Raw genomic sequence first — 21,501 nt, forward strand, 5'->3', positions numbered from 1 at the left:
TTGATACTATAAGAAAGTTATTTCAAATTTAACTATTAATCAACAAATATGTGAGTGACACATACTTAAAGGAAACAATGTTAAAATTGGCATTCAAATTTATAATTTACATTCTTTTTCTGAGGTATCTTCACTTTAAATAATAAAGACTTCCTGGCACTGACAGAATAGAAATGTGATTACCCATTTTAACTAGCATATTTTGGTATATACAAAAAATGAATGCACTGACATCTTCTTACCATAAACTACATACCTATTATACCAATTGAACAAAAGCCAGTTGAGTCCTTCTAGTTGATATTCCCTGAGTTGATTACCATTTTTATAGTCCCTGGATTGATCTATTTTCTTCCAAATATTAGAGGGAGGACGATCCTTAGTGAACAAAAAATAAAATGAATGATGTATTTCAGATGCTATCTTCCATACAACTTACTCACAGCAAGAAACCTTGCTTTTAAAAGAACCTAAAAGCCGAAGCATACAGTATTTGATAAAATTTTCCTAATATTTAAACATCAAGTTAATTCTACTCAGACTCCTCCAGAAACTATAACAGCAAGGCTCGGATTCAAACCTATTCTGTGAAGCCCTGATGTAAGTCATGTGATAGTTACTACACGAAAAGGAACTACACATCATTCTTCATGGACAGGTATTTACATTTTCTTAGTGGAGTTTTCACTAAATGGACAAAGTTTAAAAAGGGCAATAATTATAATTAGGTTATTTTTTCTTAACAAGGAATAGCCATGTTGGTTTAAAGTTTTTCAATCAATCAGATCAAGAAAATAAAAGATTTTATTAGATACGGAAAAAGGCACCCGAAAAAAGTAAGTGGTCTTTTGTAGCAAAACTATTATCAACACTGTATTATTGTAGGCTCAAGTGAGTATAATCAAGCAAGTAAAGAAAAAATGTCATCAAGACTGGAATTACATGCTGACTAGCTGGACTCCATACAGTTCTGTGACTGCTTCCAGGACCTAACGAAGTCAGGCAAGGGCTCCCCCTCAGTGCTGCCAAGATGCTCAGCTACCAAGTGTGTGAGCAGAGGGTGAAGAAGAAAGCAGACTACCAGAGAGTAATGTGTACAGCTCCTGAATAAAATTACACTTTAGCAATAACGGCAATGTAAGCAATATTCCAGCCTCGGCTCCACCATTTATAACAGAGAAATAACACAGTTGATCCAATTAATCCATACGAAAAAATTCTAAATCCTTAAAACAGAAATAAAGTTAGCATGGAAATACATCAACTGTATAGTTATGAGTAGTAAGTGGCTTAGAGAAAATAATGAAAAAGGTTTATTTGAATTCATCATTTAATGGAGAGTTAAGAATGAGAGTAAAATTTATATAAATTACCTTAAAGAGATAATAGGAAACAAATTCAGAGACAGAAAGAACGGAGTCTTTTGTTTTTCGAGACAGGGTTATTCTGTGTAGCCCTCGTTGCCCTGGAACTCACTATGTAAACTAGGCTAGACTCAAACTCAGAGATCCACCTGCCTCTGCCTCCCAACTACCGGGATTAAAGATGTGTGCCACCACCACCCAGCCAGGGAGAACTGTTAACTGGAACATCGCGGTAGGACCGGAATCTGTAGATGCTTATTGAAATCTTAAGTGTACATTTACTCAAATAAATTATAATTCTAATCTCTCAAAAATGATACAAGGACTTTAATAGTCAGTGAAGCATTATTTATAATATCAAAACAAAAACAAACCAGGATTAGGTATCAATGGAGAAGAAGCTACATTAGTTGCATGGAATATTATGTAGCAATTTATAAGAATACTGTTATCAGTTGTACACCAAGGGCTATATTATCTGAAAGTTAGGGCTGTGGATCTGAGAGATGTGTGTGCTTAGATGCAAAAAGCTTTCATTGTGAATCCATAGACCCCACAAATACAAAAATCGAAGATAACCTTAAACCTGTTAAATACAAAGTGCTAAGATCTTAAGAAATGGTCTAAGAAGACCTCTCACCAAATGTCTTGTGTCAGGCCTTGAAGCTTGCAGTTGTTCAAACTCTTCAATTTTTGCAAGATCTACATCTTCTTTTAATTCCCAGGTGCTATCTTCATATGGCAATGAGCACCATTTTACCAAGTAGTAAATAACAGACTAAAAAAGAAATTGTTTTTCATTTAGCTACTTGTAATGAGTTGCTTCACTAGAAAATGTTTATAAAATAACTTAAATACATACTAACATCTATCAATAAAAACAAAGTAACAATTTCTTTTAGGGAAGATCGAATGTGTAAGTTTGGGTGCCTGTGTGTATGTATGTGCACCTTGTGTATGCCAGGTATCTCCAGGGATCAGAAACAACGCCAGATGCTCTGCTCTGACACTGCAGGTAGGCAGCAGTGAGGCATACCGTGTGTGTGCTGGGAACTGACCCCTGTCCTCTAAAATATGAGTTGTTTTTTTAAACAAGTGTACTATGTTATAATATTTAGAGATTTTTAAGGTATTTTTCAGAATTTTTTTACAGAATTATTTATTTTATGTACACGAGTGATTGTTTGCATATATGTATGTGCTCCAAGTACACAGTTGGTACCCATGGAAGCCAGAAAATGGCACTGGATTCCCTATAACTTGAGTTACAGGTGGTTGTGAGCTGCCATGTGATTCTGGAAATTGAGCCAGAGTCCTTTGAAAGAGCAGCCAGTGTTCTTAATTACCAACCTTATTATCTCCAGGCCTTAGAAACTTTTCCCCCAGTTTTTATTTATTTTATTGTACATTTTTGTCTGCAGTTATGTCTGTGTACTAATGTGTTTTCTGGTGCCCTTGGAGGGCAGAAGAGGGTGTTGGAGCCCTTAAAACTGGAGTTATAGACACTGGGAGCCACAAATGCCATGGGGGTGCTGAGAATTGAACTCTAGGCCCCTAGAAACTATTTTTACTGAATAATTACCTCACCAGTATCCTTGTCTTCACAAAAAGAAACTTCCAATATTCTGTCTACTTCAACGTAGTCTGGGTTAAAGGGCTCTTCTTCCATCTAAAATTAAAAAGCAAGTTTAATGGTATTTGATGAAAAAGTAGAAAGACATAAAAGTAAATATATCAGTTTAACTGCAATTACATTTCTAATACACAAAAGTTTCTGAAGGCTATAAAGGGTATTATGAAGTACCATGTTGTAAGTAATACAAGCAAAATAACAGAACTACACAGTAATACATCCCAGGTAAGTAACATAGTAGGAGCAGGTATGTTTAAAGCTCTAACAGCGGTCTGTGCAGCTTTCCCTTGCAACTCTGCTTTTGTAGTAAGACATGAAAACCAATGATGCCACATACTGTTTTACATTGCAGCTGTCAGTTTTATCATACTCTTCAGCTTTATGCATGGGCTTTTCTTAATATGCACTTATCTAGCTGAACAGCAACTACATATGTGACTACTTCAAACTCAACTACACTCATTTTCTCTTCAACCTGTGAGTGTATTATATTCTCTAACTGGAAACACATCTGACTCTGCTCCACACTCACAGTTACCAAAATGAAGACGTGATATTAGATTTCTTTTCCTTCCCTTACCCTGTGATAGCTAATAAATTGGCGATTTGGATCTAGGTATGGTGATGCATGCCTTTTATCCTAGCACTTGGGAGGCAGAGGTAGGCCCATCTCTGAGTTCAAGGCCAGCTTGGTCTAGTGAGAGTTTCAGGACAGCCAGGAATACACAGAGAAATCCTGTCTCAAAAAAGCAAAATAGGGGGCTGGGGAGATGGCTTAATGGTCCTATTCCCAGTGTCCACATGGCAGCACACAAATGTTGTAACTCAAGTTCCAGAGGATCCAATACACTCAAACAGATATACACATAGGCAAAACATTGATGCACATAAAACAAACAAACAAACAAGTAAAAAAGCAAACCAAAATGAATAAATCAATACATGGGCAATTTGTACATTCTATTTGAATGTGTAAGCCTGCACATATATGAGCACACACATGTATATATGCATGCACATGTAAAACTGGGTTTTGTTATATTGCCCAAACTGAATTCAAACTCTTGATCCTCTTGAAATAACTGATATTACTGACATGTGCCAATGTGTCATGTTTTGTTTACATTATGTACATGTGTATGTGGTGCTACAGATCAAACTCAGGGCTTGGACACGCAGTATACGTACTTTACCACTGATACCACTGAACTTTTATTTTATTTTATTTTATTTTATTTTGAGACAGAGTTTCCTTGTGTACTCCTGGCTGTGCTGGACCTCATTTTTTAGACCAAGCTGGTCTCAAACTCAGAGATCTGCATGCCTTTGCTTCCTGAGTGCTGGCATTAAAGGAATGTACCACCACCTGGTTACAGTCTCTCCTTTAATAACTAGCTCAAATTGGGACCTTCTTTCTCATCCTTACTGTGTCACTTTTTACAGGAAGCATTTAAAGATTCATGCATTTTACTTTGGCTCCCTTGCTTGAAAGCCCTCATTGATTCTTCTTATTAGAGGATGAGGTCCACATTCATTTTTGAGGAATAAACAAAATTCTTCCTTTTCCTGAAGCATCATTTCCTAAAGCTTAACACAACATTAACCAAATTCCGTGCTCCTGAGTACAACACGATGTCTTCTGAGAACACAATGCACTCCATATTCTATCACAGCTTTATAATTTTATCCTCAGCTTCCTCTCTGCTGACTAGACTGTTGCTGTTTCTTTCATCTGCTTGAGCATATCCTACACATCTTTGAAAGCCTGTTCTCCACAGCTAGCTTAGCTGTGATTGCCTCTCAGCAGTGTGCTCTATGCTATGCCTTAACTTAACAGCAAACCACTCCTGATGCTGGATTTAACTGATAACAAAGTGCATAACCCAACCCGAGAATGGTATTTTCAGGATGGAAAAAAAAACAAAAAGAGAAAGTGGTAATTATTTTTGGTGGTATATATTCGAGGTGATTCATGATGTTTACATCAAATTGTGGACATTAAATACGTGCAATCTTTGTCAAATGTCATTCCAAAATAGGAAGAAATTTCAATGCTTAAAAGAAAAAAAATCACATAGGTCTTACTCATTATACACCTGAGTCAGGAGAAGTAAAAAAGCTAAAAACAAAAACAGTAACAACAAACCTTGGTAAAAACTCAATGGAATTTAAGTATTTGTAAGAGTGCCAGTCATTGAAATTTCGAGACTGAAGAGGTCAGAGATTCTGGAGGAATAGAAAGAACTCCTAGTACATATAAAATGTTACATGTCTTCATAGTAAGCAAATTTTTAGATAATTTTAACGACTGCAAAGAAAGAGTGACATAAGCTGGGTGTGAGGGCTAACCCTAACCTCAGCATTCCAAAGGGAGAGGTAAAAGCAAGTGGGTCTTGCCCTGCCTGGTCTACAAAGCAAGCTCCATGGCAGCCAGGCTACATAGATCAAATCTGAAAGGTACTACTGTTAACCAGTGATCAAGCCACCCTCTGCCCAGGTATAACATAGGACAAATAGCTATCATACACTATGTAATACGATCCATGAAGAAGAAAATCAATCATTTTTTTAATCCAGATGTCCATCAACAGAGGAATGGATACAGAAATTGTGGTACTTTTACATAATGGAATACTACTCAGCAATTAAAAACAAGGAAATCATGAAATTTGTAGGCAAATGGTAGGATCTAAAAAAGATCATCCTGAGTGAGGTATCCCAGGAGCAGAAAGACACACATGGTATATACTCACTTATATAGTCCTATAAGATAGGATAAATATATACTAAAATATGTGCACCTAAAGAAGATAAACAAGAAACAGGACCCGGGGTAAGATGATCAATCCTCACTTAGAAAGACAAATGGGATGGACATGGGAAGTAGGAGAAAACAAGAAACAGGACAAGAGCCTACTGCAGTGGGCCTCTGAAAGACTCTACCTAGCAGCGTATCAAAGCAGACGTAGAGACTCATAACCAAACCTTTGGTAGAGTGCAGGGAATCATACGATAAAAGGAGAGGTAATATGACCGGGAGAGGACAGGAGCTCCACAAGGAAAAAAACCTATCAGGGCATGAGGTTCCTCTATGAGACTGATTCTCCAACCAAAGACCATGTATGGATATAACCTAGAACCCCTACTCGGATGTAGCACATGGCAGCTCAGTATCCAAGTGGGTACCCTACTAAGGGGAACAGGGACTATTTCTGACATGAACTCAATGGTTGGCTCCTTTACCTCCCCTTGACCCCTGAGGGAGGAATAGCCTTGCTAGGCCACAGAGGAGGACATTGCAGCCAGTCCTGAAGATACGAGATAAGCTAAGGTCAGATGGAAGGGGAGGAGGACCTCCCCTAGCAGTGGTCTTGGAAACGGACAGGGAGGAGATGAGGAAGAAAGGGTGGGAGTGGGAGGGAATGAAGGAGGGGGCTACGGCTGGGATACAAAGTAAATAACCTGTGATTAATATTAAAAAAATAAAAATTAATAAAAAAAGAAAGAAAAAAAAAGAAGTGAAGAATAAAGGATAAGAACAAAACTCTTCAAACATGTCCAAGAAAGAACTGTGTGTGTGGCACCAGCCTTCAATCCCAGCACATGGGAGCAGAGGCAGGTGGATCTCTGAATTCTAGGCCAGCCTGGTCTACAGAGTGAGTTCCAGGACAACCGGAGCTATACAGAAAAATCCTGCCTCAAAAAAGTGAAAAGATATGGGAAAAAGAGTTCAAGAATGAAAAACAAACCAGAATTAAAGGAAGTATAATAGCTAAATGTAGCATGTAGTATAAGATGGACACTTAAACATTCCTGCTATAAAAATGCTGTTTCAACTGTGAAATGCAAATAAGACTTACTAATGAAATAATAATTGTAATATGCTTGTGTGAGAGAACAAATACTATGAGTATAGTCAAATGTGCCCAAAAAAATTTACATGTGTGATAGAAAAACTGCTGGGACAATGACTGAAATTAAAGCAAGTATGGTAAATTTAAAAATCTAGTTAAAATGAATGTGAAAATTTGTTATTTTGATAACTATCTTATTCAAGATAGAGTTTAAAATGTCACAAACTCTAAAAACAAACAAACAATTAAATATGAATTATATATATCACAAGGCTACAAGGTAGACACAAGGGTAGGGTTACCAAAGCAAGTTCAGGGCCATCCCATCTACTCATAACTCCATCTATATCTAGTGAATTCCAGGCTAGCTGGGCAACATAGTGAGACCTGACCAAAAATAAATATATCAAAGAGAAAGCAAAAAAAAAAAAAAAAGTTAGTGAAGGACATCAGGCCATCAGCAAGGTCTAGGAGTGAACAAACTCTTTTCAATGATTCTGTATACTTATACCAAAGTTCATGATAAATATGGAATGTTTCATGTACTAAAAATTATGCTTCCCACTTATTCGATACATTATCAATTCCATGACTTGAAGATCACACTGAAAAATGCCTCATGATATTAACCGATCCACATTCAACTCTAATCAATAAACACATGCTAATTTAAAAATATAAGCATTAATTGCCACTAAATTATCAGTGTTTTGTTTTTTTTTTTAATCATAGCCATGGCTAGCCTGGAACTGCTATAGAGACCAGGCTGGCCACAAACCCACAGAAAGCTATGTGTCCCTGACTCCTAAGATTAAAGACATGTGTCACTGTGCCTACCTGTTAGGGCTCTTATTTCAGGAATTTTCAAGCTAATTTGGTAAGGGAAAAATACTATATGTAGATAACATTTATAATCAACTATTAACACTGGAAGTGTGAAGAATTAGTGTTTTGTTCTGTGGTTCTCAAACTAGACCTCAGGGTTCTCTGTAACTATGCAGGTAGTCTACAATTGAACTACATTTCTAGCTCCATCCTTAAAATCTCAATAAATAATACCATATGTGGTAAAGTTTTTTTCCTTACGTCTGCCAAAAAATGTGCCCTCTGTGCTTGTCTTAGCTTGAATCGTTTGATTTTCTGCTGGATCCTTTTATCTTTCAAAAGCTGTTGTTCTGTGGCCCATTCACAGTGGAGATAAGAGCTAAAAGTTTTATAAAAACAATATATTAGAATTATATTAAAATAACCTGTGTTTTTATATGTATTCTTAATTATAATATCAATACAAAAATATTACCTTTGATTTTGCATATAGGTAATCATTTCATTCAACTTCAAAAGATTTTATAAAAATTCTAAAGCAATCATTTTGATCCTCGAATACTAAAGAAATTGTAGCCAAGGAGTCACAGTTTGTCACTGTTTACATGTGACAAACTGACCAAAAGTTGTTTCTGTAATGTTTTTTATTATATTGATTTTGTCATGATCAAAGCTACATGCATTAAGACCAACATAATTTTCTTTGAAAGATTTAATCAAAACACAGAGAAAAACTATACAAAAGGAATACAATTTCTTACAGCTGGTGACTCCACTGATTTAATTCACCATTAATCAAGATAAACTTTAAAACCTTAAAGTTAAATCATCAATGTATATACATCTGACATGGCAACAATCAATTGTTGAGTATAAAAATAATAAAACCTGAAGAGCTCAAAACAGAAAAGGGATAACTACCTATATCTTGTAAAACCGTGTTTTATAATATTCTTATATTTTGATATAATTTCAAAAATTCAATCTTAACATGAAAATTTTTTGTTTGTTTTGGTTTTTAAAAGCAGGGTTTCTCTGTATAGCCCTGGAACTAACTGGCCTCAAACTCAGAGAACTGCCTGCCTCTGCCTCCCATGACTGGGATTAAAAGCTTGCACCACTATACCTGGCCTTATAAGGTTTTCAAACACAACCTTTTTACTTTTTAAAAATGGAGTTCTCATATTTACAAATAATAAAAATTTTTCATTAAAATGCAAATGAAATGAAAATATAGTAATTGTAACTCATATTTTGCTAAATACCATTTCATAATTTTTAATTCAAATACTTACTAATTCTTGTATTTCACAAAAAATTCTTCTATATCAAGCATAACTCCAGGTGATATCTAAAAAATTAAAATTAATCACTGTGATTCAAGTGGAACACCAAATATAAAGTGAGAAGTATAATGTACCATTACTTACTTCCTTTTTTACAATTCTAGAAGACAGTATTTTGTCTACAATTGCGGCATCTTCTTCACTTGGGTTTTCCTATGAGAAAGAGGGAAAACATGATGGAATATGCTCTTAACAAGAAGAAAAATCACCACTCAACAAACATCAATGATTGAAGACTGAGCACTATATGAAATGTTAGGAATGAAAAAGAAAAGAAAAGAAAAGAAAAGAAAATGCGTCTCATTGTTCCTGCCCTTGCCAGCATCTGCATAGTCCTTACTAAGCACAGTGTGTTCCTCATCTCCAGCACCTCCACTATCACCACTTCCAGGGCACCAACTAGGAAACTCAGGAATACACAAGATAAATATTTGCCTTAGTGGCTAAATATTTGGCTCATAATGCGTATGAGAAAAATTTAAAAAGCAAAAACTATAGAGTATGTGGTAATAATCTAGACAAGGAAAGCAAGAGCACAAAGGAGCATGAGTCCCTGGCTTGGTGATTTAAAGTGTAGTCTTACCACAAATAACTGTAATGGCTGCTCGCCAGGCAGGGGGGCTGAAGTCTTTTTCATTTTCATAGTGCCTTTCACCTCTTCCTCAGACTGTTTCCCTTCTGCATCTTCTGCATATTTTTTTCTTTTAATTTGTCGATTTGATCTTCTTTTCTGTAATGAACCGTAAGGATCTAATTTATATAAATTATTTTAAAAACCTTTAGCAGAGATTTAAAGAATATTACTCTATGTTGGTGATTTCTTAGGAAAAAAATTTCAAAATTATGACCAACACTTATCTCTCTCTCTTTTTTTGCTCATTAAAGGTTATAACATGCCCGTGGATGAGTTCACAATCTCCCCAAAGCTTCACTTCCCACGATTTCAAACATGAAGAAAGTTTAATGACACCTTTGTTTAATTTTCTTTATAAATTATGACTAAAAAGATCTGGTTTTGTTTTGAAGTAGTTCACAGCTTGAAAGGGCAATGTTCTGGTAGTAATACCTTTATTGCTAGATTAGTTTTCTTTAGAAAAAAATTACAAAAATAAAATGTTATCTTGTTTAGTTATTAATTTGCTCCTTAGGCAATACATATTTTAAATTATAAATAATTTGTTCCAAACCTAAGTTATATCAAATGGCTATTAGTTAAATAATTATTTGGTGCCTAAATACAGAAGAAATTAAGTATTCTCTAAAGTATGTGAAACTGTTTAAGATAAAAAATAATGTTTTAGAATAAATATATAAAATGATTCTGTTTAATTAATTTAGATGCTAAAGTGTACCACTACTTTGAATAGTTTCCTCAATGTTAAAAAAAAAAAAAAAGGGACAAAAGCCATACAACTGAAACTTTTTAAAGGTATTATTTGTAGTAACAGGTCTTTTTAACAGTATAATTTTAAATAAGAATCAAACGTTTATGGCTTTACTTATCTCCCTAATTATCTAATATCTACTTTGACAGTTTATAATTTATGGAAAAATTTTCAAAACAAAGTTATACAACTTTTGATGTTTTCACTAAAAAAAAAAAATTCAAAGCTCAATTGGTTTCACAATACAAAAGGACTTGCTTGTACTTCCATGAACCCTTGGGGAAGAGAGGTTTCAGCCAACTAGTCTACTGAGCAGAAGTATTCTACTGGGTGGAGTCAACCCTTCTTGCTTTTCCTGTTCTATTTCCCTTTATGCAGAGTAATTTTCCTGACATTCCCCAAAAGTGGAACCATAAAATAGCCCATATGTTCTACCTATGGTTTCTGCAATATTATCTATGTGGGAGCTTTTTCATTATTTTCACAACCATAGCAAAACCAGCTATAACAGAACCAGCTGAATCCGTGTAGCAGTGAGGCATCAAGTTGAAGTTGTTACTCTACTAATTTTGCAGTGGTTGTGGCCTTTGTAAAACCATGCCTCTCTTGTCATATGAGATGAGCAATACTGCAAGAAAGAAGGCAATATATGGATAGTCAATTACTATGCCTTTTTGTTAGGATGGGCCACCCATGTGCTTATACTCCTTCTGTTGGTGGGGGAAGGAGTCTAGTGGAGCTAAATCAATGCTAGGCAAGGATTCTACAAATGAGCAATAACTCCCAGCCTTACTGCTAGAGATAAACACATTTACATTTGTTTCTTTGCTTGTAAACAGGATTTCAGTGCGTAGCCCTGGCTATCCTGGAACTCAAAGATGTACCTGTCTCTGCTTCTGCTGGGGTTAAAGGTATGTACCACCACTCCCAGCCTCACAGATACATTTTGTGTGTGTGTATGTGTGTGTGTGTGTGTGTGTGTGTGTGTGTGTGTGTGTGTTCAAGACAGGGTTTCTCTGTGTAGCCTTGGCTGTCCTGTCTATAAAGACCAAGCTTGGCCTTGAACTCACAGAAATTCACCTGCCTCTGAGTGCTGGGGTTAAAGGTTTGTGACACCACACCCTGCTACATTTACATTTTCTAACATTATAGTAATACCTTGTTAATTAAAGAGACAGGAAGGTAATATATAACCATAATAAAAAGACTACAAAAATCCACCTTTTTCACATACTAATTTAAAAAACACATGAAATATTTATTGTTCCCTAAAGGGAGCGTTCTATGGACTTACTTAGGTTAAATGAATGCCTGAATGAATTCTATTACAACTATCATATAGATCTTAATGTTCTAAATAGTTTAAATTAGTACTCAACTTGACATTTACTATAATAAAATATGTACATATTATCAAAGTTTCACTATGCATGGTTTCTAAATAACTAAAATTGAGAGTCAAGCAACATATTTCAATAAGATTCTATGATCTATTTTCAGCTTATAGTCTCCTTTCTGGTTAGTTGGCTACTTATCTGCACTCTGAAATGCCCACTGATCTTTAGTAAGAGTAAATGCACGGTGTGAAGTTTTCCTTTATAGCACAAAAATGCATATTCTGACAACTTCAAAAGATAGAATGAGGGCTACTTATCATAAATGGTTCTTTCATCCTGTGAAGAGTTTATCAGCCTAATTAATTGACTTGAAAGTCTGTGGATAGAACACTGCAGATGATCTCATCCTAAATCGCACCAGTGAAGTATTCAGCAACACAGTTTAGGGAAAGTCAAAGTCCACATCACTTCTCCAATTATGTGCTTTTATCATACAACATCTCTAACTAGTTTTAAGACTATATACTAATCTGACATCCACATAATTGGTAAATATGCCTTTTTCTGGCTTTCTCCAATTTTTTTAAAACAGTAGTAGCATGTTCTCTCTTCTAGTTTATTTCTAGCTTTTATCCTCCTATATTTTGAAAGGCTTCAGCAGATCAACTCACTGCACTATGAATAACGGAAGCAGATTTATGTTTGTAGGTGACTAATGGTTTGTTATGATAGAACTAGTTTTCTATAAATATTTTACCATAATAATCTCTGCAGGGGTATTTGTAAAAACATATAGGCCTCTAAATATAGTGTAACTATGAAAGTACTCTTTTATTAAGATTAAAGACATAAAATTAAAAACCATATTCACAATTCCAGATTTTTCTGTCTCTAAAATTTAATTCAACTTTAAGATTCCATCTTGACTGTTGTCACTGAAAACTATTATGGACTTTTCCCTCATTTCTAAAATGGCAAAATCAAGTATACCATAATAAAGATTTAAACTTAGAAAATACACTTTCTCTTTTTATTTTGTTAAAGCAACGCACTTGTCAAAGCAACCTAACACTAGAGTGAAAGAAAGAAAAGATGTTTACAAAGCACTAAAGCTACTGTTTCACTGTTTGGTAAATTACAAAATGGAAAAATGGCCAGCATTTTTCTAGTAAAAATTAAACTAAAAAATTCTGATATTGAATAAGGTAAGTGTAAGTTTACCTAAGTTACGGATAGCGTATGAAGAAAAGGCCAGGCCATGTGAGATTAGGAGCTTCATCTCTGCCCTTACCTCAACTCTCGCAGCAGCCCAGGAGCCTTGAGCCACTACTCTCCCATTGGATAAGAAGCTGCATGAGGAAGAAGAAAGGCCATTCAGGGGCTTCCTGGCCCCATAACTCAACATTGCCACCACCCCTACGGCCTACAGTAGTATGTTAAGTATTAGAAAGCAGAGGGTGGCCTGAATTATTATGACCTTCACTACAGATTATATTATATATAGACATATTTCCCCATAAGATTGTTTTCAGTATAAACCTATTTTTTTAAAGGCAAAATGCACAATATTTATGTCTGATGGGATTTTTAACATCATAGGTTATCTTTTTTCAACACAAGCAGACAAAAAGTATTGACTCTAGAAATGAGTCAATTCATTTGTTCTACAATTTGTATGATTTTTAAAAGTAATATCTCTACCATAAGTTTCATTCAAAGCACTCTGTAAGTCCAAGATAGCACTGGAAACTGCTTCATGTTAAAAGCCATCCAGGATTTGTGTTATTTAACCTCTCAGAGTTTCAGTTCCACTACTGAAAAATGAGGGGTTTAAGGAAGGCAGATTAATTTCCTCCCACATCTAATATTATATGGTAATATTCTAGAAGTATATTGGAATAATGCTATCCTACAGTATTTGTTATATAATAAATTGTGCTTTAATCCTCAACTAGAGTGTAAATATCCACGAGGCAACATTATGCTCCCTAAACAATTTCTAACAGTTTAATTTCTCAAAATAAGAATTAATACTCACTTGCGAGTGTTGCTCTTTGAATGTGTGCTGTGACATCTGCTCTGCGTCAGACAGCTCATCTGAAGACTCATTCTTTCTTTTTTGTTTCTTACCCAATGTAATAATGAGTTTGCTGTTTTAGGGGGAAAGAAATTAACATTCAGAACTCTGCATTTTCCATTTTTGGTGAATTAAAATTGTCACGATAAACATAATTTTATAGTGTACATATCTAACCAAATGCTACTTATCCTGAAATCCATATACACATTTTCAAACTATGGACTCTTCTGATAGACTGACTGCAGCACAGGGAGGAGTCAGGCCCCAGCACTTGCTTCTGAGGTTATGAATGGACTTTTCATGCAAAAATGTTCATGTCACACAATTATCTAACAATAAAAATAATTTATTATCATACAGATTCAGAAACAAGGAATTCCTTTTATTTCCTGCCTGCTACTGAGATGCTGCTCACTGCATTTGATTACTCCACTCTCTAAGAGCCTCTAATTCTCTCTACCCTGAGTAATGTCTCCTTGTGCTACAGACAATCTGACATCCTGCTATTATACATTAGCACTTTAACTTAATGTCAAGGCTTATTGAACCTATACCATATGCACCTAGGAATAAGAAATACTACTTACACAATTCTTATGTGTCAGTATAACTTTCTGTTTTTACATTCAATATTATACACATATCAAGCACACATCTTTAAAAGTCTGTTAGCTTGAGAGATAAGTACAGGCATTCTAGGTTTCATTATCTGTCTCAACTGTACCATTACTAAAGTACCATATTAATCATAAACTGTACTACTAAACAGCAAAGTTCTCTTTTAGATGTCTCTATTTCTAAAAATAAAAACTCCTCCAACATTTTCATATGTAGTAGCTCAATTATATCCAAATCCTTAACAATTATTTACCAATTTTGTAAGTTATGACATTGATAAGATTGTAAATTCAGAGATTTGGACCCTCAACGTTGAGCAAATTGCCTGATCTCTCTTGGCTTTTGTACTTGCTGGCTTTGTGTGTCAACATGACACAAGCTAGAGTCACCAGAAAGCAAGGAGCCTTAGTTGAGGAAAGGCCTCCATGAGATCCAACTGTAAGGCATTTTCTCATTTAGTGATCAATGTGAGAAGGCCCAGCCAATGGTGGGTGGTTGTCCTGGGTTCTATAAGCAAGCAGGCTGAGCAAGCCACGAGGAGCAAGCCAGTAAGCAGCAGCCCTCCATGGCCTCTGCATCAGATACTGCCCTGTTTCAGTTTCTGTCCTGCCTTTCTTCAATGATGAACAGTGCTATGGAAACATAAGCCAAATAAACTCCTTTCCTCCCCAGCTTGTTTTTGTTCACGGTGTTTCATCTCACCAATAGAAGCTAAGACAGCCTTGCCTCTCTGCCCACAAGACAGAGACAGTATAACAGCAACCTCTCTTAACTGTTAACAAATAGGTGACAATTATGTGACATGGTTTGAATCTTAAATGTCCCAGAAATGATAATATTAAAGGCTAGGTCCTCAGGTGATGGCACTATTAAGATGAGGTGGTGTTTATCATTAGGAGTATTCTTTTGAAGGGGACATTGAGACCCTGGCTACATCTTCTCCATCTGCTTCCCAGCTCGTAAAAGATGAGTAGCTTCCTCCCCTACATTCTCATGGCCATGATATTCTGCCCTTTTTACTGGTCTACAGCAACACAGTCAGTGCCTATGGACTAAAACCTCAAAAACCCTAAGACAAAACAAATCTATCATTTCAAGAGGCTGTTTATCTCAGATGCTTCATTCCAGAAATGGACCGTTAATACACTGTTAGTTTTTAACATAATCTTAAAGGATAGTAATTCTCAACTAATGGAAACTAAAAATTACATCAGATGCAAAATGACAGTCTTTAACCTTCCAGAGTGAAAGAAGGACCACAACAAAAATGCTAAAATGGAGGTTAGCACAGAACCTCCTTCAGAGTGACTATTTTATATGTTTATGGAAGATTAGAGGAGGCATTACAGAAAAGGTAGAATTGTTGGCTAAATGTTGAAAGGGAGTTTAGCAGATAGTGAAAGGCTATGGTACATCCCAGGCAGGACACATAGAAAAGGAAGGCAAATGTACAGCAGTAATAATGAGTAGAACACATACCCAAAAAGGAAGTGACGGAGAGATCATAGAAGGCCCTGTAATGGCATGCAAAGACTAACTTTCTAAAGTTCAAGTCAGCTTTTATGCTCCATAGGATAGGACTAACACTACCTGTCTAAATCCTGTAATGAGTTTTAAAATTACTAGGTTATTTAAGGAAAAAAATGGGACTAGAAAGATGGCTCAGTGTTTAAGAGTACTGGCTGATCTTCCAAAGGTCCTGAGTTCAGTTCCCAGCAACCACATGGTGGCAGGCATACATTCAGACAAAGCAATTAAAAAAAAAATCTTAAAAAAAAAATTTACCTCAAGAGCTAAAGAGATGGTTTATTAGTTATCAGAACTTGCTGCTCTTGCAGAGGGCCTGGGTTTGGTTACCAGGACCCACTTCAGGTGATTAATAACTACCTGTAACCATAGTTTCAGAGGATCTAACACTCTCTACTGGCCTCTGCAGGGATATACAAGTATAGCCACACATACATGTTAAAATAAATAAATCCTTAGGACCAGATGTGGAAGTGCACACCACAGGTAGACCTCCATCAATTCAACAGAGAGTTCTAGGTCAGACAAGGCTACACAGTGAGACCCTGTCTCAAAATAAATAAAAAACTTTAAAAATTTTACTTCAAAAGAAACAGAGAATTTAAAATTTAATTTCACAGGGTTGGAGAGATGGCTCGGTGAGCCTTGACTGCTCTTCTAGAGGTCCTGAGTTCAATTCCCAGCACCTACATGGTGGCTCACAATCATCTATTAACTGTAGTCCCATGGTATCAGATACCCTCTTCTGATATAAAGATAGATGTACTTGCAGACAAAACACCCATACACATAAACAAATACACCTTGAAAAATATATAATAAAATTTTATTTTACAGTCTATATTTTTCTTCTAACATAGGCCTAGAATATAATTTTACTTCATAAACTTATTAATAATCTTTAATTACACAGGCAAAAATCCCTTTCAAGTTCTTATTGGCTTTTTTTAGACAAGTTCTGGCTATGTAGGCCAAGCTGACCTTGAATTTAGTATGAACCCTGCCTCAGCCTCCAGGGTGCTGGGATTTGAGATGTACTCCACCACATGCCCCTAAAAAGTGTCTGTTGAGAGAGCAGTACAACTCTGTGGAAGACTTCTTGTCTAGTGTGGACAAAGTCCTAGATACAGTCTGTGGCCTCACGAAGCAAAATAAAATCCTAATATGGCAGCAGATTTTTCAGATACAGTAGTTTACTAGGTTTAAGTCCAAAATATTATATATCTTTTCTGTGTACAAATGACACAGTATCATGTGTCACAGAAAGTTATTCTGATATTTGACATAATTCTTGACTGTCTTAATTCTGGGTGGGGTAGAAGCATGTATATATCTGAAGATTTAAAACATGGCTACTTACAGGAACACTGATTGGAAACTGTTAAGCTGTATTAGCTTATTTTCTGCTCTAAAAGGCCATGTACATAACACTAAGGGGAATAATTACCAATATGGTTTTAGACTAGCAGGGGGTGGCTTCACTGGAAAGCAATCTATTTAAAATGCAGCTTCCTCACAAAAAGTAGCAGAAAAAGTAAAAATGCCTAGAAAGGACTTACTAGTGAATGTTAGAAGTGAAAATGTCGTCTGTGTAAAAAAAAAAAAAAAAAGTCACCTGTAATTTCAGTATGTGGAAGGCAGAGGCAGCATGATGGGAAACAATTTGAAGGAAGCCTGACTACATAGCAAGACCCTGTCTTAGGTGGATGTTAAAAAGGAGGCAAAAGAAAAACACTATTGGAAACAAAGCCTGTGGATTAGTTAATAGGATTGTACAAATGTTTACTTGCCAGTTTTGATCCTTGTGCTTTAGTTACATAAAACGTCAACATCAGAGGAAGTTAAGAGAAAAGTCTAAAAGACCTCTAATGTAGTTCTGCAAGTCTGAAATCGTTTCAAATTACAAACTAAAAACCAAAACTACTATATATGTATAAAAACAAGCAAACAAAAGAAACCTCACATTTGTGGATTCCAACCCTGAGAATTCAAATCTAGGAATGAAAAGAACAATATAGTGGGATTGAAGCCAGGGTCCACACATGTAAACAAGCACTTCCAGTAAGACATATCCACAGCCCATTCAAAGCAGAGGCAGAATCTCTCTAAATTGCCTGGGCTGACCTCCAACTTTTACTCTGCATATCAGATTCCAGGGGATGGGATTAAAGGTGAGCACTAGCACAATGGGCTCTAGTTTTAAATAATTTCCCCAAAGTATTCTGTTGTCCCAGCAGATTAGAAATAAATATTCAAGACAATGTTAAACTTTTTATTCACACTAAACCAAAATTTTAAAGTTCATTTGCCTATATGAGTTGTTAATTCTGAGAAAAACTCTAAGACATGCAGAGCAGGCACCAGTCTCAATAGATAAGAAGAGTTTAACACCAAATAGCAAAACAACTGTCAAAGTCACAGATCTCATAAGCAGGAAAACAACAACAAAGCAAACACAACCACAAAAGTCCCTTTATTGCTAGGTAACTATGAGACCTCTTACAGATTTAAAAAAAAAAAAAAAAACTGGCATATTTACTTCAGACAGTCCACACATATTTAACATGAATAAACACAGTTTGGCAAACCAGAAATCTGAAGTGCCATTATCAGCATATCTTTAACAAGTTTGTATGACTTTTGAGCAATCAGGGATCTGTATTGGCTATAAAATGGCAACAGCTATAAATGGTATCTAAAGGAACTCAGACGATTTAATAAACAAGAGAAAGTAAGCAAATACCCAAATGTTGTAGAACATCCTGAATTAATTCTACATTTAATTATTAATTCTATTAATTATTAATTCTCTTACTTAAATATTAATTACTAATTCTATGTTTAAAATTAATTATAAATAACAGTAAATTTTCATTGTGAATGCATTCTTCAAATACAATGAGCTTATAATTCAAGGAGAAATATTCACAAAATAAAACAATGAAGTAGTATGAAACAACTTATCAAATCAGTAAATTATTTATGTAACTTTTGATTTTAAAAAATGTTAAAGAGGGCTGGTGAGATGGCTCTGCACTTAAGAGCACTGGCTGCTTTTCAGAGGACCTGGGCTCAATTTCCAGCACCCACATGACAGCTCACAACTGCCTGTAACTCCTGTTCCAGCGGATCTGACAGCCTCATTCCAACATACATGAAAACAAAACATCAATGTACATAAAATAAAAATAAATAAAAATTTAAAAATGTTAAAGGATACAAGTGTTCTTAATCCCGGTACTTAAGAGGCAGAGGCAGATGGATCTCTATGAGTGTGAGGCCAGCCTGGTCTACACAGCAACCAGTCACATGGTGAGACATTGTCTCAACAATATTAAAAGGATCTGTTATTAATGCCAACAAACTAGCAGTAGATATTCAGGCAAAGCCAACCAAATACCCCTAAATATCCAAATAGTTCCTCACAGAAAAGGGCAATTTGAAATGATGGTATAACATTGAGTTCTTAATTAATTCACTTGCTATCAGTACACTGTCTATACCAAGATGTGTCTACATTTGATTTTGAGTGTAATTTATGCACTAATCTACATTCAGCCCATTCATTATTAGTAGACTCTGTTAACAGACTAAGCTCTGCACTGTGTCAAGCTGTAATTGCCCCCTGTTGATTCTTTCATTGTAATAATTGGACAATGAATCTTACTCAATTAGCCCATATGTTGTGATGAATACTCCCATCATACTTGGTATAAATGATTCATGCCTATGATACTCACATGTACCAGGATGAGGCAGAAAGACTATGCGTCTGAGGCCAGCCTGGATTACACAACAAGACCCTGTCTCAAGCAATGCAAACCAAAACAAGGGCTATCCACATAATTTTAACCATAGAAAACAAGTAAAAATATTTTGTATTATTTTGCTTTTGCCAGTTAAGTAAAAAAGAAAAGAAGCCATTTTAAAAGGCACTGAAAATATTTTTTTTTTCTAGCCAGGAATGGTGAACACATTTTTAATCCTATCAGAAGCAGGTGGATCTCTGAGTTCAAGGCTAGCTTGCTTAACAGATCGAGTTCCACAACTGGGAGCTTGCTCACTCTCCCTCTCTCTCTCTCTCTCTCTCTCTCTCTCTCTCTCTCTCTTCCCCCCCTCTGAATACATTTGGGGACTAGGAAATAGCTCAGTGAGTAAAGTACTTTCTGCACAAGTATAAATATGTGATTATGGATCCCAGTACCAATGCCTAATAAGTCAATTCAAGATCACAACTTAATCTCATTAAGAAAAAGCAAGCAAATTTTAAATGTTTAAATGGGCTTTTTTTTTTTTTTTGGTTAAAACAGTAATCATTAAACATGTAAAAAAAGATATTGTATTGTAAGCTTTTGACAATGTTAATTTTTCATTATTTCTTGTCTAGAGTTGAATGTTGCTCCCCACTCCCCACCCCCGCAGTGTATTATATAAATAACTATTGAGAATCCATACAATCACTCATATGCTTGAGTACAGTTTTTGAGACAGGATCTCTTTATGTCCTGCCTCCCTCTTTCTCCTAAGTGCTGAGGTTAAATCATGTACTGTCATGATTGACAGCACAGTTGAACTTTAATTCTTAAAAAATATACAAGTAAAATGAAACAAAATAAACAAAAACAGCACATGTAACATCTTTACAACCAGGATTCTTAGTAATTTGCCACAGCTTTAATTGGCAACACTTTTCTTTCTTACTGACACACAAAGGGTGCCTTGTGATCAAAAGCACTGTAAAAGGAAGCAGGGCACCTTATTCTTAGAATGAGGAACCTTACTAGTCTTGTAAAAGCATAAATAAACCGTAAAATAAACTGTAACTGAAATTCCTATCATGTGTTCCTACTTACTCTGTAAATGACTGTTTCACAATATCTGAGTTTTATAATTTAGACTTAAACAGTAAAATTAGAAGAGCAGTTTGTCTGCTTGGCTTTACATAGACTATTAATGGCATAATAGGAAAATACAATAAATTTATATCATACACTTTTATAACCATTTTAGTTAGCATCTGCCAAACAAGTAATTCAGCCCTTTATATATTTGAAGATGATACCATTTCAAAATTACTATTTTGAAAATATGAAAATTGTAGCTCACATACCACTTTTATTATAGACAGGGTCTATCTATGTATCCCAAGATGATCTCAGACTCTTACAGGTACCAAAGAGGCTGGAGACAGAGCTGAGTGGTAGAACCCTTGGCCTAGTACAAACAAGAAGCTGTTTGACCCCCCCCCCCTGGACCAAAACTAAGCCAAACCAAACCAAACCATATACAAGCACACTAACACCACTATATAAAAGCACTGAGGTTTAATGTCATATTTTGTCATAATGTCTCAACTTTAATTTCTATTTGAGCTCGATAAATATCTCAAAATTCACGTATTTTGCTATAACAGAAAACTACTTCAAATAGTTATTAAATTATGTTCCTATAGCCAACAGACTAACTATGAATAGTACAAAACCAAAGACTCCAGTTATTAAGGACTGGAACTGATGAAACATACCGCTGTGA

General features: G+C 35.5%; 1 protein-coding gene across 12 annotated transcripts in view; it reads right to left on the reverse strand.

The window, feature by feature from the left end:
* The window catches only part of Chd9 (chromodomain helicase DNA binding protein 9), a 209,112-nt gene that overhangs the window by 65,137 nt on the left and 122,474 nt on the right, over positions 1-21,501 (reverse strand). For 11 of the 12 annotated variants that reach the window (XM_060392237.1, XM_060392236.1, XM_060392234.1 and 8 more), the window contains 8 exons: positions 13,783-13,894; positions 9,606-9,752; positions 9,107-9,175; positions 8,972-9,027; positions 7,938-8,055; positions 2,947-3,033; positions 2,005-2,142; positions 257-378 (listed from right to left, as the gene is read on the reverse strand). In XM_060392237.1, coding sequence (XP_060248220.1) covers positions 257-378; positions 2,005-2,142; positions 2,947-3,033; positions 7,938-8,055; positions 8,972-9,027; positions 9,107-9,175; positions 9,606-9,752; positions 13,783-13,894 — 849 coding nt within the window. Of the gene's footprint in view, positions 1-256; positions 379-2,004; positions 2,143-2,946; positions 3,034-7,937; positions 8,056-8,971; positions 9,028-9,106; positions 9,176-9,605; positions 9,753-13,035; positions 13,094-13,782; positions 13,895-21,501 lie in introns of all 12 variants that reach the window. The other variant, XM_060392245.1, reaches the window with a different exon arrangement.

Source organism: Meriones unguiculatus, chromosome 10 (assembly GCF_030254825.1).
Source record: "Meriones unguiculatus strain TT.TT164.6M chromosome 10, Bangor_MerUng_6.1, whole genome shotgun sequence".
In the NCBI taxonomy this organism is placed as follows: domain Eukaryota; kingdom Metazoa; phylum Chordata; class Mammalia; order Rodentia; family Muridae; genus Meriones; species Meriones unguiculatus.